The 25,398-nt window shown below is 45.7% G+C and overlaps 1 protein-coding gene and 4 long non-coding RNA genes across 5 annotated transcripts; all 5 read right to left on the reverse strand.

Annotated features, from left to right (window-relative positions):
* Nucleotides 1–1,325: 1,325 nt before the first annotated feature.
* Nucleotides 1,326–2,618, reverse strand: LOC122845743. Its single transcript, XM_044142155.1, has 5 exons — nt 2,571–2,618; nt 2,365–2,477; nt 2,098–2,204; nt 1,784–1,960; nt 1,326–1,546 (listed from the first exon to the last, which is right to left on the reverse strand). The coding sequence occupies exons 1-5, from the start codon at nt 2,594–2,596 to the stop codon at nt 1,334–1,336; spliced, it is 636 nt and encodes a 211-aa protein (XP_043998090.1). The 5' UTR covers nt 2,597–2,618; the 3' UTR covers nt 1,326–1,333.
* Nucleotides 2,619–7,664: 5,046 nt separating this feature from the next.
* On the reverse strand, nt 7,665–8,534 carry LOC122845748. The gene is made up of 6 exons (XR_006373120.1): nt 8,484–8,534; nt 8,359–8,384; nt 8,166–8,187; nt 8,048–8,075; nt 7,862–7,946; nt 7,665–7,735 (listed from the first exon to the last, which is right to left on the reverse strand). It is a non-coding gene; the product is annotated as an uncharacterized LOC122845748 (long non-coding RNA).
* Nucleotides 8,535–15,212: 6,678 nt separating this feature from the next.
* On the reverse strand, nt 15,213–15,871 carry LOC122845749. The gene is made up of 5 exons (XR_006373121.1): nt 15,821–15,871; nt 15,697–15,722; nt 15,504–15,525; nt 15,386–15,413; nt 15,213–15,284 (listed from the first exon to the last, which is right to left on the reverse strand). It is a non-coding gene; the product is annotated as an uncharacterized LOC122845749 (long non-coding RNA).
* An 863-nt stretch (nt 15,872–16,734) lies between these two features.
* LOC122845756 lies at nt 16,735–17,269 on the reverse strand. Its single transcript, XR_006373128.1, has 3 exons — nt 17,254–17,269; nt 17,047–17,159; nt 16,735–16,886 (listed from the first exon to the last, which is right to left on the reverse strand). It is a non-coding gene; the product is annotated as an uncharacterized LOC122845756 (long non-coding RNA).
* A 4,321-nt stretch (nt 17,270–21,590) lies between these two features.
* Nucleotides 21,591–22,102, reverse strand: LOC122845753. Its single transcript, XR_006373124.1, has 3 exons — nt 21,979–22,102; nt 21,786–21,889; nt 21,591–21,694 (listed from the first exon to the last, which is right to left on the reverse strand). It is a non-coding gene; the product is annotated as an uncharacterized LOC122845753 (long non-coding RNA).
* Between the last annotated feature and the right edge of the window lie 3,296 nt (nt 22,103–25,398).

The following is a 25,398-nucleotide window of genomic DNA, read 5'->3' on the forward strand; positions in this document are numbered from 1 at the left end:
TTTGTGGATGGGGAGGCCAAGAACGGACCAATAACTCTCTGGACCAGATCCCCAATGACAGTCCTACTCTGCAGTTCTGCGTCGCTGAGGTTGGCAAGTCGCACCTCTCTCAGAGCATCAAGGGCGTTTGATAAGGCTGGCCTGCTGTTGTTGGAGGTCTGTAGTTGAGAAAAATGGTTAGATGCCGACGTCGCTTTGGAAGGAGTGTGAGCAAATTTGGACAACAGCTGATGGATTTACCATGGTGGCAAATGTCACGAGGGTGTCATTCAGGGAAGAGGAAACTTTCTGAAAGAAGAGCTTCCACGCTTCTACGGGGTATGTCGTTTGGCTTTCCAGCGAGCACTTCAGCAGCGTGGCCAGGTTTTGCGGTGCAAGCTGGTCAGCCTTAAAAACGGATGAAAGGAGGAAGAGAGACCTGTCAGAACTCCCACATACATTTTTAGGGCCGTACTAAAACAGCCTTCAATTTTTTCTTGAAATTGCAGGTTGCACATAAAAGTCTTACCACGGAGCAGGCATGTTCAGTGATGGTAAAAGAGCACAAGGCTGCGGAGGAGTTGACAGCTGCCAGTGTTTGTTGGACCAGTGACCTGAGCCAAACAATGATAAAAAGTAAATAGGTTTCCGCCTTTTGAACTTTGTGTCAGAGAACTTGCAAACTTCACATTAGGTCTGTCAGTAAATCACCCACCTATTGACCTCAGCGCAGATGAGGTTCTCTGAAAATGACCAGATTTTTGTATCAGAACGTGGTACTTGACATTCAAATTGCATTAGTTGGTGAACATCGGTGTCGTTCAATACTTACCATCGACAACTGTTTCCTTGCACTGGGGGCAAATAATAGCAGCAAAAATGTTAGACTAGTGAATAAAACTAGCTGCCTCACAGATGTGTTGGTTTTTCCACTATTGCATACGTTACAGAGGAACAGTGATTGTAGCTTGAACATTTTCTAATAGTGCATCATTTGCCTTTTACACCTATGAAAATGCTCTTACCGTGAGAGATTCTGGTGTCGAGCAACCTGTTTAACAACAAAAGCGAAGTTAGCCATGGCTTCAGTACATTGCTGTCAGGCACTGGTGTTTTGAGCAAAACTCTTGTTTGCAAAGCTGCTTGGACACCTACGTGGGAAAGTCTCTTTGAGGAACTCGATGCTTGAATTGATGCCCATTGACAGCTCTGATGGTAGAGGGAATTTCAATGTTTCCTGAAGACCGGTGAGTCTAAAGGAAAAGACAATTTCACTTTGTTGGAATGGAATCACATTATCCCCATCACACAAAGACAAGGTTTGAAGTGGTTGAGTTAAAAAACAAACAAGGTCTCACATGGCCATGTAGGATGCACAGCTGATGTCCTTTGGAATCACCCACAGGTAGGCAGGACGGAGGCTTGGCATGACAGGAACAAGGTAGACGTGGAACCACAGCTGGAATTCTTGTTCTCCAAAGACCTCAAATGCAGGCGCAAGGGCTGTCAGGCTTATGTTCAGTATGGCTTCTCGTACAGCTGCGTTTGTGATGAAGGTAATGTTTTCCTGAAGACAAAAGCATTCAGGTTGTAGTTCAAGAGCTCACCAGATCCTGGTTACGGCCAGACATGGAGACACGTCAAAAATTCTGTCAAAATTCGTCGGCAGAAGTCCAACAGTTGACCTAAATGTTGGCTTTACATGGATCCACAACCCTTCTTTGCCCCAGAAGGGCTTGTTCGTGTGTGGTTTGACAAAGAACTTTCTAGGGAACTGTGACCGAAGTTAGTGTGAAGCACTCACCTTCTCGCTGATTTGTGCAAACGTCTGGAAAAACTGAGTGAGCTGTTCGTCCTTGCCGGACAGTTTCAAGCTGGTGAGCACCTCCCTCACGAAGCTGACATCCTCCAAAGCGCCGCTGCCTGGATCCAGTATTAGCTCTGCCTTCTGTTGCTCTGTGAGGGCACCTACGACTGTTGCCTGATGATACAAACCATGAACAAGAGTGAATATATCTTTGTCAAGGCACCGAAGAGCGAGCCCTGTGCAGACCCATTCAGTTCCGATTGTTGGATCGTATTCGGTAGAGAGGATCTTTGGTGAAATGCCTCAATTACCTGGGAGAGGTTGAAGGCTTTGAGGTCAGAGTAAGTTGTGTATTGAGAAAAGGGTCCCAGGTTTGTTTCAATCCATTCAACATCGGTCTCGAGTCCCATCCTGCAAGCTGAGGGACATATGCATTTGTTAGAATAGGCATAATTTACACAGAGCCCTATTTAAAGTCATCAGGCATTTACAGGTTCATATTCTGTTCCGGCTGCTCTTTCAACATAGCAGTTGTACAACTGAAATCCATGTGGCAAAAGTCATTTTTTCATTCCCACCTGGCTTGTTGATGACAGAGGTAGAGCTTTTGAGGTAGGCCAGCAGAACAGAAGCGATTCCCTGTCGTCTAAGCAGGGGTATGGCAGGGAACACTTTGGCAATCCCTCCCACACTGCAAAGATTGTAGAAAAGTTTCTTACATGGCACCTCACCAGTAGATTATAAGTAAACGTCTCTGAATACACTTCTTTAGAACGCAACTCACACGACGTGGTAGTTTGCGCAGCTCATGCTTGATATTGTGCCGTTGAGCATCTCTGGAGTGAAACTGGCAAGGACGGTAACCAGTCTCACGTGGAACCAGAGATACAACTGTTGTGAGCTGAAGCTCGGGAGATATAGCCTCAGGATGTAAAAGGCTCTTGTCATCGCACGATCTCGGACGACCGTCTGGAACTGTGGGACCTTATGGCAAATATGGTAAACTGTGTGACAATTGTACTGCACAGAGCATTTTTAAAGATTGGAGTTTACAGAGTTGTGTAAATTACTTCTGTCCAAATTAATGCAGACATTTGATTCCCACATGAGGGCTAAGATTGGTACGTCTTAAGTCCGTGATTGGGACTGGGACCTACCTGTCCGTTCACTGAGAGCTGTGTGAAGAATTCGTCCAGGTTTCCCAGAGCGTCACCCTTTCAAGTTGCTCAAAGGCCAGATCAATCAGGGTTGTGTCGTTTGAGCTTCCTTCACTTATTAGGAGCTGTGCCACTTGAGAGGGAACCAGTCCTGACAATATTTCATTCTAGGAAAAAAGAAAACCATATGGAGTCAAAACAGTCCTTCTTGCAAAGCAGCGGGTCAAAAGATGTTGGTTTGTGAGCAGCCATCAGCAGCGCCGTCGGCACTTACGACAGACACGTGCGGGTTGAGGGTTTGCAAATCCTGGACGGTTGCAAAACCAGCAAAGCTGCCGAGGTTTGCCTGTAGCCAATCCCGACTCCCATTGGTGGATAAGGTGCAGCCAGGATCTGCAGAGATGTTAGAAAGAGACACTGGCTGTAAAATAACATCCTTTGCCATCAAGAAGCTAGCAAGAGGAACCCGAGAGCCTGGCTTTACCCGATGACTCCTTTCGTGACAGGAACGGCTTGATGAAATAAGTAAAGACTGCTTGCTGCTTATCACTGTTCATGAGTTGCCTTTGGTCGCTCAATTCCTTGATACTGCAATTTGAGGAAAGGTAATCAGCACCAAAACATGCGCTTTCTTCTTGTAATATCTTCCTGTGTGAAACAAGATTTGTACTTACACAATCTGGTAGGTCAGGCAGCTGAAGTTGTAGGAGCTGAGGCAGAACAGGAAGTTTGTGGATGGGGAGGCCAAGAACGGACCAATAACTCTCTGGACCAGATCCCCAATGACAGTCCTACTCTGCAGTTCTGCGTCGCTGAGGTTGGCAAGTCGCACCTCTCTCAGAGCATCAAGGGCGCGTTTGATAAGGCTGGCCTGCTGTTGTTGGAGGTCTGTAGTTGAGAAAAATGGTTAGATGCCGACGTCGCTTTGGAAGGAGTGTGAGCAAATTTGGACAACAGCTGATGGATTTACCATGGTGGCAAATGTCACGAGGGTGTCATTCAGGGAAGAGGAAACTTTCTGAAAGAAGAGCTTCCACGCTTCTACGGGGTATGTCGTTTGGCTTTCCAGCGAGCACTTCAGCAGCGTGGCCAGGTTTTTGTGCAAGCTGGTCAGCCTTAAAACGGATGAAAGGAGGAACGAAGAGAGACCTGTCAGAACTCCCACATACATTTTTTAGGGCCGTACTAAAACAGCCTGCATTTTTTTCTTGAAATTGCAGGTTGCACATAAAAGTCTTACCACGGAGCAGGCATGTTCAGTGATGGTAAAAGAGCACAAGGCTGCGGAGGAGTTGACAGCTGCCAGTGTTTGTTGGACCAGTGACCTGAGCCAAACAATGATAAAAAGTAAATAGGTTTCCGCCTTTTGAACTTTGTGTCAGAGAACTTGCAAACTTCACATTAGGTCTGTCAGTAAATCACCCACCTATTGACCTCAGCGCAGATGAGGTTCTCTGAAATATGACAAGATTTTTGTATCAGAACGTGGTACTTGACATTCAAATTGCATTAGTTGGTGAACATCGGTGTCGTTCAATACTTACCATCGACAACTGTTTCCTTGCACTGGGGGCAAATAATAGCAGCAAAAATGTTAGACTAGTGAATAAAACTAGCTGCCTCACAGATGTGTTGGTTTTTCCACTATTGCATACGTTACAGAGGAACAGTGATTGTAGCTTGAACATTTTCTAATAGTGCATCATTTGCCTTTTACACCTATGAAAATGCTCTTACCGTGAGAGATTCTGGTGTCGAGCAACCTGTTTAACAACAAAAGCGAAGTTAGCCATGGCTTCAGTACATTGCTGTCAGGCACTGGTGTTTTGAGCAAAACTCTTGTTTGCAAAGCTGCTTGGACACCTACGTGGGAAAGTCTCTTTGAGGAACTCGATGCTTGAATTGATGCCCATTGACAGCTCTGATGGTAGAGGGAATTTCAATGTTTCCTGAAGACCGGTGAGTCTAAAGGAAAAGACAATTTCACTTTGTTGGAATGGAATCACATTATCCCCATCACACAAAGACAAGGTTTGAAGTGGTTGAGTTAAAAAACAAACAAGGTCTCACATGGCCATGTAGGATGCACAGCTGATGTCCTTTGGAATCACCCACAGGTAGGCAGGACGGAGGCTTGGCATGACAGGAACAAGGTAGACGTGGAACCACAGCTGGAATTCTTGTTCTCCAAAGACCTCAAATGCAGGCGAAGGGCTGTCAGGCTTATGTTCAGTATGGCTTCTCGTACAGCTGCGTTTGTGATGAAGGTAATGTTTTCCTGAAGACAAAAGCATTCAGGTTGTAGTTCAAGAGCTCACCAGATCCTGGTTACGGCCAGACATGGAGACACGTCAAAAATTCTGTCAAAATTCGTCGGCAGAAGTCCAACAGTTGACCTAAATGTTGGCTTTACATGGATCCACAACCCTTCTTTGCCCCAGAAGGGCTTGTTCGTGTGTGGTTTGACAAAGAACTTTCTAGGGAACTGTGACCGAGTTAGTGTGAAGCACTCACCTTCTCGCTGATTTGTGCAAACGTCTGGAAAAACTGAGTGAGCTGTTCGTCCTTGCCGGACAGTTTCAAGCTGGTGAGCACCTCCCTCACGAAGCTGACATCCTCCAAAGCGCCGCTGCCTGGATCCAGTATTAGCTCTGCCTTCTGTTGCTCTGTGAGGGCACCTACGACTGTTGCCTGATGATACAAACCATGAACAAGAGTGAATATATCTTTGTCAAGGCACCGAAGAGCGAGCCCTGTGCAGACCCATTCAGTTCCGATTGTTGGATCGTATTCGGTAGAGAGGATCTTTGGTGAAATGCCTCAATTACCTGGGAGAGGTTGAAGGCTTTGAGGTCAGAGTAAGTTGTGTATTGAGAAAAGGGTCCCAGGTTTGTTTCAATCCATTCAACATCGGTCTCGAGTCCCATCCTGCAAGCTGAGGGACATATGCATTTGTTAGAATAGGCATAATTTACACAGAGCCCTATTTAAAGTCATCAGGCATTTACAGGTTCATATTCTGTTCCGGCTGCTCTTTCAACATAGCAGTTGTACAACTGAAATCCATGTGGCAAAAGTCATTTTTTCATTCCCACCTGGCTTGTTGATGACAGAGGTAGAGCTTTTGAGGTAGGCCAGCAGAACAGAAGCGATTCCCTGTCGTCTAAGCAGGGGTATGGCAGGGAACACTTTGGCAATCCCTCCCACACTGCAAAGATTGTAGAAAAAGTTTCTTACATGGCACCTCACCAGTAGATTATAAGTAAACGTCTCTGAATACACTTCTTTAGAACGCAACTCACACGACGTGGTAGTTTGCGCAGCTCATGCTTGATATTGTGCCGTTGAGCATCTCTGGAGTGAAACTGGCAAGGACGGTAACCAGTCTCACGTGGAACCAGAGATACAACTGTTGTGAGCTGAAGCTCGGGAGATATAGCCTCAGGATGTAAAAGGCTCTTGTCATCGCACGATCTCGGACGACCGTCTGGAACTGTGGGACCTTATGGCAAATATGGTAAACTGTGTGACAATTGTACTGCACAGAGCATTTTTAAAGATTGGAGTTTACAGAGTTGTGTAAATTACTTCTGTCCAAATTAATGCAGACATTTGATTCCCACATGAGGGCTAAGATTGGTACGTCTTAAGTCCGTGATTGGGACTGGGACCTACCTGTCCGTTCACTGAGAGCTGTGTGAAGAATTCGTCCAGGTTTCCCAGAGCGTCACCCTTTTCAAGTTGCTCAAAGGCCAGATCAATCAGGGTTGTGTCGTTTGAGCTTCCTTCACTTATTAGGAGCTGTGCCACTTGAGAGGGAACCAGTCCTGACAATATTTCATTCTAGGAAAAAGAAAACCATATGGAGTCAAAACAGTCCTTCTTGCAAAGCAGCGGGTCAAAAGATGTTGGTTTGTGAGCAGCCATCAGCAGCAGCCGTCGTCGGCACTTACGACAGACACGTGCGGGTTGAGGGTTTGCAAATCCTGGACGGTTGCAAAACCAGCAAAGCTGCCGAGGTTTGCCTGTAGCCAATCCCGACTCCCATTGGTGGATAAGGTGCAGCCAGGATCTGCAGAGATGTTAGAAAGAGACACTGGCTGTAAATAACATCCTTTGCCATCAAGAAGCTAGCAAGAGGAACCCGAGAGCCTGGCTTTACCCGATGACTCCTTTCGTGACAGGAACGGCTTGATGAAATAAGTAAAGACTGCTTGCTGCTTATCACTGTTCATGAGTTGCCTTTGGTCGCTCAATTCCTTGATACTGCAATTTGAGGAAAGGTAATCAGCACCAAAACATGCGGCTTTCTTCTTGTAATATCTTCCTGTGTGAAACAAGATTTGTACTTACACAATCTGGTAGGTCAGGCAGCTGAAGTTGTAGGAGCTGAGGCAGAACAGGAAGTTTGTGGATGGGGAGGCCAAGAACGGACCAATAACTCTCTGGACCAGATCCCCAATGACAGTCCTACTCTGCAGTTCTGCGTCGCTGAGGTTGGCAAGTCGCACCTCTCTCAGAGCATCAAGGGCGTTTGATAAGGCTGGCCTGCTGTTGTTGGAGGTCTGTAGTTGAGAAAAATGGTTAGATGCCGACGTCGCTTTGGAAGGAGTGTGAGCAAATTTGGACAACAGCTGATGGATTTACCATGGTGGCAAATGTCACGAGGGTGTCATTCAGGGAAGAGGAAACTTTCTGAAAGAAGAGCTTCCACGCTTCTCGGGTATGTCGTTTGGCTTTCCAGCGAGCACTTCAGCAGCGTGGCCAGGTTTTGCGGTGCAAGCTGGTCAGCCTTAAAAACGGATGAAAGGAGGAACGAAGAGAGACCTGTCAGAACTCCCACATACATTTTTTAGGGCCGTACTAAAACAGCCTGCATTTTTTTCTTGAAATTGCAGGTTGCACATAAAAGTCTTACCACGGAGCAGGCATGTTCAGTGATGGTAAAAGAGCACAAGGCTGCGGAGGAGTTGACAGCTGCCAGTGTTTGTTGGACCAGTGACCTGAGCCAAACAATGATAAAAAGTAAATAGGTTTCCGCCTTTTGAACTTTGTGTCAGAGAACTTGCAAACTTCACATTAGGTCTGTCAGTAAATCACCCACCTATTGACCTCAGCGCAGATGAGGTTCTCTGAAAAATGACCAGATTTTTGTATCAGAACGTGGTACTTGACATTCAAATTGCATTAGTTGGTGAACATCGGTGTCGTTCAATACTTACCATCGACAACTGTTTCCTTGCACTGGGGGCAAATAATAGCAGCAAAAATGTTAGACTAGTGAATAAAACTAGCTGCCTCACAGATGTGTTGGTTTTTCCACTATTGCATACGTTACAGAGGAACAGTGATTGTAGCTTGAACATTTTCTAATAGTGCATCATTTGCCTTTTACACCTATGAAAATGCTCTTACCGTGAGAGATTCTGGTGTCGAGCAACCTGTTTAACAACAAAAGTTAGCCATGGCTTCAGTACATTGCTGTCAGGCACTGGTGTTTTGAGCAAAACTCTTGTTTGCAAAGCTGCTTGGACACCTACGTGGGAAAGTCTCTTTGAGGAACTCGATGCTTGAATTGATGCCCATTGACAGCTCTGATGGTAGAGGGAATTTCAATGTTTCCTGAAGACCGGTGAGTCTAAAGGAAAAGACAATTTCACTTTGTTGGAATGGAATCACATTATCCCCATCACACAAAGACAAGGTTTGAAGTGGTTGAGTTAAAAAACAAACAAGGTCTCACATGGCCATGTAGGATGCACAGCTGATGTCCTTTGGAATCACCCACAGGTAGGCAGGACGGAGGCTTGGCATGACAGGAACAAGGTAGACGTGGAACCACAGCTGGAATTCTTGTTCTCCAAAGACCTCAAATGCAGGCAGGGCTGTCAGGCTTATGTTCAGTATGGCTTCTCGTACAGCTGCGTTTGTGAAGGTAATGTTTTCCTGAAGACAAAAGCATTCAGGTTGTAGTTCAAGAGCTCACCAGATCCTGGTTACGGCCAGACATGGAGACACGCCAAAATTCTGTCAAAATTCGTCGGCAGAAGTCCAACAGTTGACCTAAATGTTGGCTTTACATGGATCCACAACCCCTTCTTTGCCCCAGAAGGGCTTGTTCGTGTGTGGTTTGACAAAGAACTTTCTAGGGGAACTGTGACCGAGTTAGTGTGAATCACTCACCTTCTCGCTGATTTGTGCAAGCGTCTGGAAAAACTGAGTGAGCTGTTCGTCCTTGCCGGACAGTTTCAAGCTGGTGAGCACCTCCTCACGGCTGACATCCTCCAAAGCGCCGCTGCCTGGATCCAGTATTAGCTCTGCCTTCTGTTGCTCTGTGAGGGCACCTCGACTGTTGCCTGATGATACAAACCATGAACAAGAGTGAATATATCTTTGTCAAGGCAATCAAGAGCGAGCCCTGTGCAGACCCATTCAGTTCCGATTGTTGGATCGTATTCGTAGAGAGGATCTTTGGTGAAATGCCTCAATTACCTGGGAGAGGTTGAAGGCTTTGAGGTCAGAGTAAGTTGTGTATTGAGAAAAGGGTCCCAGGTTTGTTTCAATCCATTCAACATCGGTCTCGAGTCCCATCCTGCAAGCTGAGGGACATATGCATTTGTTAGAATAGGCATAATTTACACAGAGCCCTATTTAAAGTCATCAGGCATTTACAGGTTCATATTCTGTTCCGGCTGCTCTTTCAACATAGCAGTTGTACAACTGAAATCCATGTGGCAAAAGTCATTTTTTCATTCCCACCTGGCTTGTTGATGACAGAGGTAGAGCTTTTGAGGTAGGCCAGCAGAACAGAAGCGATTCCCTGTCGTCTAAGCAGGGGTATGGCAGGGAACACTTTGGCAATCCCTCCCACACTGCAAAGATTGTAGAAAAAGTTTCTTACATGGCACCTCACCAGTAGATTATAAGTAAACGTCTCTGAATACACTTCTTTAGAACGCAACTCACACGACGTGGTAGTTTGCGCAGCTCATGCTTGATATTGTGCCGTTGAGCATCTCTGGAGTGAAACTGGCAAGGACGGTAACCAGTCTCACGTGGAACCAGAGATACAACTGTTGTGAGCTGAAGCTCGGGAGATATAGCCTCAGGATGTAAAAGGCTCTTGTCATCGCACGATCTCGGACGACCGTCTGGAACTGTGGGACCTTATGGCAAATATGGTAAACTGTGTGACAATTGTACTGCACAGAGCATTTTTAAAGATTGGAGTTTACAGAGTTGTGTAAATTACTTCTGTCCAAATTAATGCAGACATTTGATTCCCACATGAGGGCTAAGATTGGTACGTCTTAAGTCCGTGATTGGGACTGGGACCTACCTGTCCGTTCACTGAGAGCTGTGTGAAGAATTCGTCCAGGTTTCCCAGAGGCGTCACCCTTTTCAAGTTGCTCAAAGGCCAGATCAATCAGGGTTGTGTCGTTTGAGCTTCCTTCACTTATTAGGAGCTGTGCCACTTGAGAGGGAACCAGTCCTGACAATATTTCATTCTAGGAAAAAAGAAAACCATATGGAGTCAAAACAGTCCTTCTTGCAAAGCAGCGGGTCAAAAGATGTTGGTTTGTGAGCAGCCATCAGCAGCCGTCGTCGGCACTTACGACAGACACGTGCGGGTTGAGGGTTTGCAAATCCTGGACGGTTGCAAAACCAGCAAAGCTGCCGAGGTTTGCCTGTAGCCAATCCCGACTCCCATTGGTGGATAAGGTGCAGCCAGGATCTGCAGAGATGTTAGAAAGAGACACTGGCTGTAAAATAACATCCTTTGCCATCAAGAAGCTAGCAAGAGGAACCCGAGAGCCTGGCTTTACCCGATGACTCCTTTCGTGACAGGAACGGCTTGATGAAATAAGTAAAGACTGCTTGCTGCTTATCACTGTTCATGAGTTGCCTTTGGTCGCTCAATTCCTTGATACTGCAATTTGAGGAAAGGTAATCAGCACCAAAACATATGCGGCTTTCTTCTTGTAATATCTTCCTGTGTGAAACAAGATTTGTACTTACACAATCTGGTAGGTCAGGCAGCTGAAGTTGTAGGAGCTGAGGCAGAACAGGAAGTTTGTGGATGGGGAGGCCAAGAACGGACCAATAACTCTCTGGACCAGATCCCCAATGACAGTCCTACTCTGCAGTTCTGCGTCGCTGAGGTTGGCAAGTCGCACCTCTCTCAGAGCATCAAGGGCGTTTGATAAGGCTGGCCTGCTGTTGTTGGAGGTCTGTAGTTGAGAAATATGGTTAGATGCCGACGTCGCTTTGGAAGGAGTGTGAGCAAATTTGGACAACAGCTGATGGATTTACCATGGTGGCAAATGTCACGAGGGTGTCATTCAGGGAAGAGGAAACTTTCTGAAAGAAGAGCTTCCACGCTTCTACGGGGTATGTCGTTTGGCTTTCCAGCGAGCACTTCAGCAGCGTGGCCAGGTTTTGCGGTGCAAGCTGGTCAGCCTTAAAAACGGATGAAAGGAGGAACGAAGAGAGACCTGTCAGAACTCCCACATACATTTTTTAGGGCCGTACTAAAACAGCCTGCATTTTTTTCTTGAAATTGCAGGTTGCACATAAAAGTCTTACCACGGAGCAGGCATGTTCAGTGATGGTAAAAGAGCACAAGGCTGCGGAGGAGTTGACAGCTGCCAGTGTTTGTTGGACCAGTGACCTGAGCCAAACAATGATAAAAAGTAAATAGGTTTCCGCCTTTTGAACTTTGTGTCAGAGAACTTGCAAACTTCACATTAGGTCTGTCAGTAAATCACCCACCTATTGACCTCAGCGCAGATGAGGTTCTCTGAAAAATGACCAGATTTTGTATCAGAACGTGGTACTTGACATTCAAATTGCATTAGTTGGTGAACATCGGTGTCGCTCAATACTTACCATCGACAACTGTTTCCTTGCACTGGGGGCAAATAATAGCAGCAAAAATGTTAGACTAGTGAATAAAACTAGCTGCCTCACAGATGTGTTGGTTTTTCCACTATTGCATACGTTACAGAGGAACAGTGATTGTAGCTTGAACATTTTCTAATAGTGCATCATTTGCCTTTTACACCTATGAAAATGCTCTTACCGTGAGAGATTCTGGTGTCGAGCAACCTGTTTAACAACAAAAGCGAAGTTAGCCATGGCTTCAGTACATTGCTGTCAGGCACTGGTGTTTTGAGCAAAACTCTTGTTTGCAAAGCTGCTTGGACACCTCGTGGGAAAGTCTCTTTGAGGAACTCGATGCTTGAATTGATGCCCATTGACAGCTCTGATGGTAGAGGGAATTTCAATGTTTCCTGAAGACCGGTGAGTCTAAAGGAAAAGACAATTTCACTTTGTTGGAATGGAATCACATTATCCCCATCACACAAAGACAAGGTTTGAAGTGGTTGAGTTAAAAACAAACAAGGTCTCACATGGCCATGTAGGATGCACAGCTGATGTCCTTTGGAATCACCCACAGGTAGGCAGAGACGGAGGCTTGGCATGACAGGAACAAGGTAGAGCGTGGAACCACAGCTGGAATTCTTGTTCTCCAAAGACCTCAAATGCAGGCGCAAGGGCTGTCAGGCTTATGTTCAGTATGGCTTCTCGTACAGCTGCGTTTGTGATGAAGGTAATGTTTTCCTGAAGACAAAAGCATTCAGGTTGTAGTTCAAGAGCTCACCAGATCCTGGTTACGGCCAGACATGGAGACACGTCAAAAATTCTGTCAAAATTCGTCGGCAGAAGTCCAACAGTTGACCTAAATGTTGGCTTTACATGGATCCACAACCCCTTCTTTGCCCCAGAAGGGCTTGTTCGTGTGGTTTGACAAAGAACTTTCTAGGGGAACTGTGACCGAGTTAGTGTGAAGCACTCACCTTCTCGCTGATTTGTGCAAACGTCTGGAAAAACTGAGTGAGCTGTTCGTCCTTGCCGGACAGTTTCAAGCTGGTGAGCACCTCCCTCACGAAGCTGACATCCTCCAAAGCGCCGCTGCCTGGATCCAGTATTAGCTCTGCCTTCTGTTGCTCTGTGAGGGCACCTACGACTGTTGCCTGATGATACAAACCATGAACAAGAGTGAATATATCTTTGTCAAGGCACCAAGAGCGAGCCCTGTGCAGACCCATTCAGTTCCGATTGTTGGATCGTATTCGGTAGAGAGGATCTTTGGTGAAATGCCTCAATTACCTGGGAGAGGTTGAAGGCTTTGAGGTCAGAGTAAGTTGTGTATTGAGAAAAGGGTCCCAGGTTTGTTTCAATCCATTCAACATCGGTCTCGAGTCCCATCCTGCAAGCTGAGGGACATATGCATTTGTTAGAATAGGCATAATTTACACAGAGCCCTATTTAAAGTCATCAGGCATTTACAGGTTCATATTCTGTTCCGGCTGCTCTTTCAACATAGCAGTTGTACAACTGAAATCCATGTGGCAAAAGTCATTTTTTCATTCCCACCTGGCTTGTTGATGACAGAGGTAGAGCTTTTGAGGTAGGCCAGCAGAACAGAAGCGATTCCCTGTCGTCTAAGCAGGGGTATGGCAGGAACACTTTGGCAATCCCTCCCACACTGCAAAGATTGTAGAAAAAGTTTCTTACATGGCACCTCACCAGTAGATTATAAGTAAACGTCTCTGAATACACTTCTTTAGAACGCAACTCACACGACGTGGTAGTTTGCGCAGCTCATGCTTGATATTGTGCTGTTGAGCATCTCTGGAGTGAAACTGGCAAGGACGGTAACCAGTCTCACGTGGAACCAGAGATACAACTGTTGTGAGCTGAAGCTCGGGAGATATAGCCTCAGGATGTAAAAAGGCTCTTGTCATCGATCTCGGACGACCGTCTGGAACTGTGGGACCTTATGGCAAATATGGTAAACTGTGTGACAATTGTACTGCACAGAGCATTTTTAAAGATTGGAGTTTACAGAGTTGTGTAAATTACTTCTGTCCAAATTAATGCAGACATTTGATTCCCACATGAGGGCTAAGATTGGTACGTCTTAAGTCCGTGATTGGGACTGGGACCTACCTGTCCGTTCACTGAGAGCTGTGTGAAGAATTCGTCCAGGTTTCCCAGAGCGTCACCCTTTCAAGTTGCTCAAAGGCCAGATCAATCAGGGTTGTGTCGTTTGAGCTTCCTTCACTTATTAGGAGCTGTGCCACTTGAGAGGGAACCAGTCCTGACAATATTTCATTCTAGGAAAAAGAAACCATATGGAGTCAAAACAGTCCTTCTTGCAAAGCAGCGGGTCAAAAGATGTTGGTTTGTGAGCAGCCATCAGCAGCCGTCGTCGGCACTTACGACAGACACGTGCGGGTTGAGGGTTTGCAAATCCTGGACGGTTGCAAAACCAGCAAAGCTGCCGAGGTTTGCCTGTAGCCAATCCCGACTCCCATTGGTGGATAAGGTGCAGCCAGGATCTGCAGAGATGTTAGAAAGAGACACTGGCTGTAAAATAACATCCTTTGCCATCAAGAAGCTAGCAAGAGGAACCCGAGAGCCTGGCTTTACCCGATGACTCCTTTCGTGACAGGAACGGCTTGATGAAATAAGTAAAGACTGCTTGCTGCTTATCACTGTTCATGAGTTGCCTTTGGTCGCTCAATTCCTTGATACTGCAATTTGAGGAAAGGTAATCAGCACCAAAACATATGCGGCTTTCTTCTTGTAATATCTTCCTGTGTGAAACAAGATTTGTACTTACACAATCTGGTAGGTCAGGCAGCTGAAGTTGTAGGAGCTGAGGCAGAACAGGAAGTTTGTGGATGGGGAGGCCAAGAACGGACCAATAACTCTCTGGACCAGATCCCCAATGACAGTCCTACTCTGCAGTTCTGCGTCGCTGAGGTTGGCAAGTCGCACCTCTCTCAGAGCATCAAGGGCGTTTGATAAGGCTGGCCTGCTGTTGTTGGAGGTCTGTAGTTGAGAAAAATGGTTAGATGCCGACGTCGCTTTGGAAGGAGTGTGAGCAAATTTGGACAACAGCTGATGGATTTACCATGGTGGCAAATGTCACGAGGGTGTCATTCAGGGAAGAGGAAACTTTCTGAAAGAAGAGCTTCCACGCTTCTACGGGGTATGTCGTTTGGCTTTCCAGCGAGCACTTCAGCAGCGTGGCCAGGTTTTGCGGTGCAAGCTGGTCAGCCTTAAAAACGGATGAAAGGAGGAACGAAGAGAGACCTGTCAGAACTCCCACATACATTTTTTAGGGCCGTACTAAAACAGCCTGCATTTTTTTCTTGAAATTGCAGGTTGCACATAAAAGTCTTACCAAGCAGGCATGTTCAGTGATGGTAAAAGAGCACAAGGCTGCGGAGGAGTTGACAGCTGCCAGTGTTTGTTGGACCAGTGACCTGAGCCAAACAATGATAAAAAGTAAATAGGTTTCCGCCTTTTGAACTTTGTGTCAGAGAACTTGCAAACTTCACATTAGGTCTGTCAGTAAATCACCCACCTATTGACCTCAGCGCAGATGAGGTTCTCTGAAAAATGACCAGATTTTTGTATCAGAACGTGGTACTTGACATTCAAATTGCATTAGTTGGTGAACATCGGTGTCGTTCAATACTTACCATCGACAACTGTTTCCTTGCACTGGGGGCAAATAATAGCAGCAAAAATGTTAGACTAGTGAATAAAACTAGCTGCCTCACAGATGTGTTGGTTTTTCCACTATTGCATACGTTACAGAGGAACAGTGATTGTAGCTTGAACATTTTCTAATAGTGCATCATTTGCCTTTTACACCTATGAAAATGCTCTTACCGTGAGAGATTCTGGTGTCGAGCAACCTGTTTAACAACAAAGTTAGCCATGGCTTCAGTACATTGCTGTCAGGCACTGGTGTTTTGAGCAAAACTCTTGTTTGCAAAGCTGCTTGGACACCTACGTGGGAAAGTCTCTTTGAGGAACTCGATGCTTGAATTGATGCCCATTGACAGCTCTGATGGTAGAGGGAATTTCAATGTTTCCTGAAGACCGGTGAGTCTAAAGGAAAAGACAATTTCACTTTGTTGGAATGGAATCACATTATCCCCCATCACACAAAGACAAGGTTTGAAGTGGTTGAGTTAAAAAACAAACAAGGTCTCACATGGCCATGTAGGATGCACAGCTGATGTCCTTTGGAATCACCCACAGGTAGGCAGGACGGAGGCTTGGCATGACAGGAACAAGGTAGACGTGGAACCACAGCTGGAATTCTTGTTCTCCAAAGACCTCAAATGCAGGCGCAAGGGCTGTCAGGCTTATGTTCAGTATGGCTTCTCGCACAGCTGCGTTTGTGATGAAGGTAATGTTTTCCTGAAGACAAAAGCATTCAGGTTGTAGTTCAAGAGCTCACCAGATCCTGGTTACGGCCAGACATGGAGACACGTCAAAATTCTGTCAAAATTGTCGGCAGAAGTCCAACAGTTGACCTAAATGTTGGCTTTACATGGATCCACAACCCCTTCTTTGCCCCAGAAGGGCTTGTTCGTGTGTGGTTTGACAAAGAACTTTCTAGGGGAACTGTGACCGAGTTAGTGTGAAGCACTCACCTTCTCGCTGATTTGTGCAAACGTCTGGAAAAACTGAGTGAGCTGTTCGTCCTTGCCGGACAGTTTCAAGCTGGTGAGCACCTCCCTCACGAAGCTGACATCCTCCAAAGCGCCGCTGCCTGGATCCAGTATTAGCTCTGCCTTCTGTTGCTCTGTGCGGGCACCTCGACTGTTGCCTGATGATACAAACCATGAACAAGAGTGAATATATCTTTGTCAAGGCACCGAGCGAGCCCTGTGCAGACCCATTCAGTTCCGATTGTTGGATCGTATTCGGTAGAGAGGATCTTTGGTGAAATGCCTCAATTACCTGGGAGAGGTTGAAGGCTTTGAGGTCAGAGTAAGTTGTGTATTGAGAAAAGGGTCCCAGGTTTGTTTCAATCCATTCAACATCGGTCTCGAGTCCCATCCTGCAAGCTGAGGGACATATGCATTTGTTAGAATAGGCATAATTTACACAGAGCCCTATTTAAAGTCATCAGGCATTTACAGGTTCATATTCTGTTCCGGCTGCTCTTTCAACATAGCAGTTGTACAACTGAAATCCATGTGGCAAAAGTCATTTTTTCATTCCCACCTGGCTTGTTGATGACAGAGGTAGAGCTTTTGAGGTAGGCCAGCAGAACAGAAGCGATTCCCTGTCGTCTAAGCAGGGGTATGGCAGGGAACACTTTGGCAATCCCTCCCACACTGCAAAGATTGTAGAAAAAGTTTCTTACATGGCACCTCACCAGTAGATTATAAGTAAACGTCTCTGAATACACTTCTTTAGAACGCAACTCACACGACGTGGTAGTTTGCAGCTCATGCTTGATATTGTTGAGCATCTCTGGAGTGAAACTGGCAAGGACGGTAACCAGTCTCACGTGGAACCAGAGATACAACTGTTGTGAGCTGAAGCTCGGGAGATATAGCCTCAGGATGTAAAAGGCTCTTGTCATCGCACGATCTCGGACGACCGTCTGGAACTGTGGGACCTTATGGCAAATATGGTAAACTGTGTGACAATTGTACTGCACAGAGCATTTTTAAAGATTGGAGTTTACAGAGTTGTGTAAATTACTTCTGTCCAAATTAATGCAGACATTTGATTCCCACATGAGGGCTAAGATTGGTACGTCTTAAGTCCGTGATTGGGACTGGGACCTACCTGTCCGTTCACTGAGAGCTGTGTGAAGAATTCGTCCAGGTTTCCCAGAGCGTCACCCTTTTCAAGTTGCTCAAAGGCCAGATCAATCAGGGTTGTGTCGTTTGAGCTTCCTTCACTTATTAGGAGCTGTGCCACTTGAGAGGGAACCAGTCCTGACAATATTTCATTCTAGGAAAAAAGAAAACCATATGGAGTCAAAACAGTCCTTCTTGCAAAGCAGCGGGTCAAAAGATGTTGGTTTGTGAGCAGCCATCAGCAGCCGTCGTCGGCACTTACGACAGACACGTGCGGGTTGAGGGTTTGCAAATCCTGGACGGTTGCAAAACCAGCAAAGCTGCCGAGGTTTGCCTGTAGCCAATCCCGACTCCCATTGGTGGATAAGGTGCAGCCAGGATCTGCAGAGATGTTAGAAAGAGACACTGGCTGTAAAATAACATCCTTTGCCATCAAGAAGCTAGCAAGAGGAACCCGAGAGCCTGGCTTTACCCGATGACTCCTTTCGTGACAGGAACGGCTTGATGAAATAAGTAAAGACTGCTTGCTGCTTATCACTGTTCATGAGTTGCCTTTGGTCGCTCAATTCCTTGATACTGCAATTTGAGGAAAGGTAATCAGCACCAAAACATATGCGGCTTTCTTCTTGTAATATCTTCCTGTGTGAAACAAGATTTGTACTTACACAATCTGGTAGGTCAGGCAGCTGAAGTTGTAGGAGCTGAGGCAGAACAGGAAGTTTGTGGATGGGGAGGCCAAGAACGGACCAATAACTCTCTGGACCAGATCCCCAATGACAGTCCTACTCTGCAGTTCTGCGTCGCTGAGGTTGGCAAGTCGCACCTCTCTCAGAGCATCAAGGGCGTTTGATAAGGCTGGCCTGCTGTTGTTGGAGGTCTGTAGTTGAGAAAAATGGTTAGATGCCGACGTCGCTTTGGAAGGAGTGTGAGCAAATTTGGACAACAGCTGATGGATTTACCATGGTGGCAAATGTCACGAGGGTGTCATTCAGGGAAGAGGAAACTTTCTGAAAGAAGAGCTTCCACGCTTCTACGGGGTATGTCGTTTGGCTTTCCAGCGAGCACTTCAGCAGCGTGGCCAGGTTTTGCGGTGCAAGCTGGTCAGCCTTAAAAACGGATGAAAGGAGGAACGAAGAGAGACCTGTCAGAACTCCCACATACATTTTTTAGGGCCGTACTAAAACAGCCTGCATTTTTTTCTTGAAATTGCAGGTTGCACATAAAAGTCTTACCACGGAGCAGGCATGTTCAGTGATGGTAAAAGAGCACAAGGCTGCGGAGGAGTTGACAGCTGCCAGTGTTTGTTGGACCAGTGACCTGAGCCAAACAATGATAAAAAGTAAATAGGTTTCCGCCTTTTGAACTTTGTGTCAGAGAACTTGCAAACTTCACATTAGGTCTGTCAGTAAATCACCCACCTATTGACCTCAGCGCAGATGAGGTTCTCTGAAAAATGACCAGATTTTTGTATCAGAACGTGGTACTTGACATTCAAATTGCATTAGTTGGTGAACATCGGTGTCGTTCAATACTTACCATCGACAACTGTTTCCTTGCACTGGGGCAAATAATAGCAGCAAAAATGTTAGACTAGTGAATAAAACTAGCTGCCTCACAGATGTGTTGGTTTTTCCACTATTGCATACGTTACAGAGGAACAGTGATTGTAGCTTGAACATTTTCTAATAGTGCATCATTTGCCTTTTACACCTATGAAAATGCTCTTACCGTGAGAGATTCTGGTGTCGAGCAACCTGTTTAACAACAAAAGCGAAGTTAGCCATGGCTTCAGTACATTGCTGTCAGGCACTGGTGTTTTGAGCAAAACTCTTGTTTGCAAAGCTGCTTGGACACCTACGTGGGAAAGTCTCTTTGAGGAACTCGATGCTTGAATTGATGCCCATTGACAGCTCCGATGGTAGAGGGAATTTCAATGTTTCCTGAAGACCGTGAGTCTAAAGGAAAAGACAATTTCACTTTGTTGGAATGGAATCACATTATCCCCATCACACAAAGACAAGGTTTGAAGTGGTTGAGTTAAAAAACAAACAAGGTCTCACATGGCCATGTAGGATGCACAGCTGATGTCCTTTGGAATCACCCACAGGTAGGCAGGACGGAGGCTTGGCATGACAGGAACAAGGTAGACGTGGAACCACAGCTGGAATTCTTGTTCTCCAAAGACCTCAAATGCAGGCGCAAGGGCTGTCAGGCTTATGTTCAGTATGGCTTCTCGTACAGCTGCGTTTGTGATGAAGGTAATGTTTTCCTGAAGACAAAAGCATTCAGGTTGTAGTTCAAGAGCTCACCAGATCCTGGTTACGGCCAGACATGGAGACACGTCAAAAATTCTGTCAAAATTCGTCGGCAGAAGTCCAACAGTTGACCTAAATGTTGGCTTTACATGGATCCACAACCCCTTCTTTGCCCCAGAAGGGCTTGTTCGTGTGTGGTTTGACAAAGAACTTTCTAGGGGAACTGTGACCGAGTTAGTGTGAAGCACTCACCTTCTCGCTGATTTGTGCAAACGTCTGGAAAAACTGAGTGAGCTGTTCGTCCTTGCCGGACAGTTTCAAGCTGGTGAGCACCTCCCTCACGAAGCTGACATCCTCCAAAGCGCCGCTGCCTGGATCCAGTATTAGCTCTGCCTTCTGTTGCTCTGTGAGGGCACCTCGACTGTTGCCTGATGATACAAACCATGAACAAGAGTGAATATATCTTTGTCAAGGCACCGAAGAGCGAGCCCTGTGCAGACCCATTCAGTTCCGATTGTTGGATCGTGATTCGGTAGAGAGGATCTTTGGTGAAATGCCTCAATTACCTGGGAGAGGTTGAAGGCTTTGAGGTCAGAGTAAGTTGTGTATTGAGAAAAGGGTCCCAGGTTTGTTTCAATCCATTCAACATCGGTCTCGAGTCCCATCCTGCAAGCTGAGGGACATATGCATTTGTTAGAATAGGCATAATTTACACAGAGCCCTATTTAAAGTCATCAGGCATTTACAGGTTCATATTCTGTTCCGGCTGCTCTTTCAACATAGCAGTTGTACAACTGAAATCCATGTGGCAAAAGTCATTTTTTCATTCCCACCTGGCTTGTTGATGACAGAGGTAGAGCTTTTGAGGTAGGCCAGCAGAACAGAAGCGATTCCCTGTCGTCTAAGCAGGGGTATGGCAGGGAACACTTTGGCAATCCCTCCCACACTGCAAAGATTGTAGAAAAAGTTTCTTACATGGCACCTCACCAGTAGATTATAAGTAAACGTCTCTGAATACACTTCTTTAGAACGCAACTCACACGACGTGGTAGTTTGCGCAGCTCATGCTTGATATTGTGCTGTTGAGCATCTCTGGAGTGAAACTGGCAAGGACGGTAACCAGTCTCACGTGGAACCAGAGATACAACTGTTGTGAGCTGAAGCTCGGGAGATATAGCCTCAGGATGTAAAAGGCTCTTGTCATCGCACGATCTCGGACGACCGTCTGGAACTGTGGGACCTTATGGCAAATATGGTAAACTGTGTGACAATTGTACTGCACAGAGCATTTTTAAAGATTGGAGTTTACAGAGTTGTGTAAATTACTTCTGTCCAAATTAATGCAGACATTTGATTCCCACATGAGGGCTAAGATTGGTACGTCTTAAGTCCGTGATTGGGACTGGGACCTACCTGTCCGTTCACTGAGAGCTGTGTGAAGAATTCGTCCAGGTTTCCCAGAGCGTCACCCTTTTCAAGTTGCTCAAAGGCCAGATCAATCAGGGTTGTGTCGTTTGAGCTTCCTTCACTTATTAGGAGCTGTGCCACTTGAGAGGGAACCAGTCCTGACAATATTTCATTCTAGGAAAAAAGAAAACCATATGGAGTCAAAACAGTCCTTCTTGCAAAGCAGCGGGTCAAAAGATGTTGGTTTGTGAGCAGCCATCAGCAGCAGTCGCCGGCACTTGACGACAGACACGCGGTTGAGGGTTTGCAAATCCTGGACGGTTGCAAAACCAGCAAAGCTGCCGAGGTTTGCCTGTAGCCAATCCCGACTCCCATTGGTGGATAAGGTGCAGCCAGGATCTGCAGAGATGTTAGAAAGAGACACTGGCTGTAAAATAACATCCTTTGCCATCAAGAAGCTAGCAAGAGGAACCCGAGAGCCTGGCTTTACCCGATGACTCCTTTCGTGACAGGAACGGCTTGATGAAATAAGTAAAGACTGCTTGCTGCTTATCACTGTTCATGAGTTGCCTTTGGTCGCTCAATTCCTTGATACTGCAATTTGAGGAAAGGTAATCAGCACCAAAACATATGCGGCTTTCTTCTTGTAATATCTTCCTGTGTGAAACAAGATTTGTACTTACACAATCTGGTAGGTCAGGCAGCTGAAGTTGTAGGAGCTGAGGCAGAACAGGAAGTTTGTGGATGGGGAGGCCAAGAACGGACCAATAACTCTCTGGACCAGATCCCCAATGACAGTCCTACTCTGCAGTTCTGTCGCTGAGGTTGGCAAGTCGCACCTCTCTCAGAGCATCAAGGGCGTTTGATAAGGCTGGCCTGCTGTTGTTGGAGGTCTGTAGTTGAGAAAAATGGTTAGATGCCGACGTCGCTTTGGAAGGAGTGTGAGCAAATTTGGACAACAGCTGATGGATTTACCATGGTGGCAAATGTCACGAGGGTGTCATTCAGGGAAGAGGAAACTTTCTGAAAGAAGAGCTTCCACGCTTCTACGGGGTATGTCGTTTGGCTTTCCAGCGAGCACTTCAGCAGCGTGGCCAGGTTTTGCGGTGCAAGCTGGTCAGCCTTAAAAACGGATGAAAGGAGGAAGAGAGACCTGTCAGAACTCCCACATACATTTTTAGGGCCGTACTAAAACAGCCTGCATTTTTTCTTGAAATTGCAGGTTGCACATAAAGTCTTACCACGGAGCAGGCATGTTCAGTGATGGTAAAAGAGCACAAGGCTGCGGAGGAGTTGACAGCTGCCAGTGTTTGTTGGACCAGTGACCTGAGCCAAACAATGATAAAAAGTAAATAGGTTTCCGCCTTTTGAACTTTGTGTCAGAGAACTTGCAAACTTCACATTAGGTCTGTCAGTAAATCACCCACCTATTGACCTCAGCGCAGATGAGGTTCTCTGAAAATGACCAGATTTTTGTATCAGAACGTGGTACTTGACATTCAAATTGCATTAGTTGGTGAACATCGGTGTCGTTCAATACTTACCATCGACAACTGTTTCCTTGCACTGGGGGCAAATAATAGCAGCAAAATGTTAGACTAGTGAATAAAACTAGCTGCCTCACAGATGTGTTGGTTTTTCCACTATTGCATACGTTACAGAGGAACAGTGATTGTAGCTTGAACATTTTCTAATAGTGCATCATTTGCCTTTTACACCTATGAAAATGCTCTTACCGTGAGAGATTCTGGTGTCGAGCAACCTGTTTAACAACAAAAGCGAAGTTAGCCATGGCTTCAGTACATTGCTGTCAGGCACTGGTGTTTTGAGCAAAACTCTTGTTTGCAAAGCTGCTTGGACACCTACGTGGGAAAGTCTCTTTGAGGAACTCGATGCTTGAATTGATGCCCATTGACAGCTCTGATGGTAGAGGGAATTTCAATGTTTCCTGAAGACCGGTGAGTCTAAAGGAAAAGACAATTTCACTTTGTTGGAATGGAATCACATTATCCCCCATCACACAAAGACAAGGTTTGAAGTGGTTGAGTTAAAAAACAAACAAGGTCTCACATGGCCATGTAGGATGCACAGCTGATGTCCTTTGGAATCACCCACAGGTAGGCAGGACGGAGGCTTGGCATGACAGGAACAAGGTAGACGTGGAACCACAGCTGGAATTCTTGTTCTCCAAAGACCTCAAATGCAGGCGCAAGGGCTGTCAGGCTTATGTTCAGTATGGCTTCTCGTACAGCTGCGTTTGTGATGAAGGTAATGTTTTCCTGAAGACAAAAGCATTCAGGTTGTAGTTCAAGAGCTCACCAGATCCTGGTTACGGCCAGACATGGAGACACGTCAAAAATTCTGTCAAAATTCGTCGGCAGAAGTCCAACAGTTGACCTAAATGTTGGCTTTACATGGATCCACAACCCCTTCTTTGCCCCAGAAGGGCTTGTTCGTGTGTGGTTTGACAAAGAACTTTCTAGGGGAACTGTGACCGAGTTAGTGTGAAGCACTCACCTTCTCGCTGATTTGTGCAAACGTCTGGAAAAACTGACTGAGCTGGTCGTTTTTGCCGGACAGTTTCAAGCTGGTGAGCACCTCCCTCACGAAGCTGACATCCTCCAAAGCGCCGCTGTCTTGATCCAATATTAGCTCTGCCTTCTGTTGCAGTGAAAGCTTTTCCAGGACTTCAATCTGTAACAACATGTCTATGCTTTTGAGCTTAATTTTATATGATTGGGTCTGCAATATTGTGGTCCGATATATTCATACAAATCTGAAACATGTCACATTTGAAAATCTGTTACATTACTTACGGCAGAGAAGTTGTCATTCATTTCTTTAAGTTCCTTAATAGTTGCAAATTGAAAAAAAATCCCAATGTTTCTTTGCAGCCATTCTTCACTTCCAGTACTTTTGTCTTTGCATCCAGGCTCTGGTAAATGTAGAATTTGAATTTGTTCATTTTTATTCTTTATGTTTCAGTTGATTGTTCTAAGAGTTATCTCTATTTCTTTCTACCATTTTTATGCCCAGAAAAATGTAACAATCCTACCTGATGAATTTTTTCTTGACAGGAACACTTTGATGAAATTACTGTAGATTAGTTCTCTGTCAACACCTTGAGTTTTCTGAAGTTCAGTGGACATAGACTCCATCCTTTAAAATATCAGCATATAATTTTTCAATAAACTGTTTCATAATTTATTTTTACATTCCTTAATATACACTTGTTTATATTTTCTGTTAAATTCAAATTTTACTTTTCCACTCTTGTATTCCAACCTGGTTTCTTAACTCAGCTATGAAGGGTGAAGTCAACTGTCGTCTATTGGCTGTGCGGGAATAGTCAGACAAACGTTTCCTCGAGATAAATTAGGGAGACTTAGACAGCCTCCTTTAGCTGGGTCTTACGGAAGGAGATCATTGGTGGGCCCACATGGAGCTGCCTCCATGTGGGCCCTCTACCTTGGTGGCAATTGAGGACGGGAAACTTTCTGTGCTGTTTCCCAGCAGTGTAATCTAACTTTGGGGACATACGATGTCATCTTAGTGATGGCCTTATGTTGCATATGGGGAAGCTCTTACTTTTGAGAATCGACAACAATCTAAACCTGATTTGGTAATATACCTTTTTGTGAGGCAAAAAGGAATATTTATATTTTAGGAGTGTGTCTTGCTTCATGTGGCACAAAAACAACATTTCAGACAGAAAATGTATCTCCTGCAGATACTGATGGTCTGGGGCTGCTTTGCTTCTCCAGTGCCTGGATGATTTGCTGTAATTGATGTGAGAGTGAATTTAGCTCTCTACGAGATTATGCTGAAGGACAATATCAGATCCTCATTTTGTGGCTTTAACCTAGTGGTGCCCAAAGTCGGTCCTCAAGGGCCAGCATCCTGTATGTTTTAGTCTCTCCCTGGTGGTACTAACAACCTTTTCAGCTGGTCAATGTTTGTCTTAAGCCTCTAATGAGCCATCATTTGATCCAGGTGCGTTAAACCAGGTAGAGTGCTAAAACATGCAGTATGCCGGCCCTCCAGGATGAACTTTGGGCACCACCGCTTTAATTTAAAGTACACCTGTTTTATTATACAAGATA

This window comes from Gambusia affinis, linkage group LG16 (assembly GCF_019740435.1).
Source record: "Gambusia affinis linkage group LG16, SWU_Gaff_1.0, whole genome shotgun sequence".
Lineage (NCBI taxonomy): Eukaryota > Metazoa > Chordata > Actinopteri > Cyprinodontiformes > Poeciliidae > Gambusia > Gambusia affinis.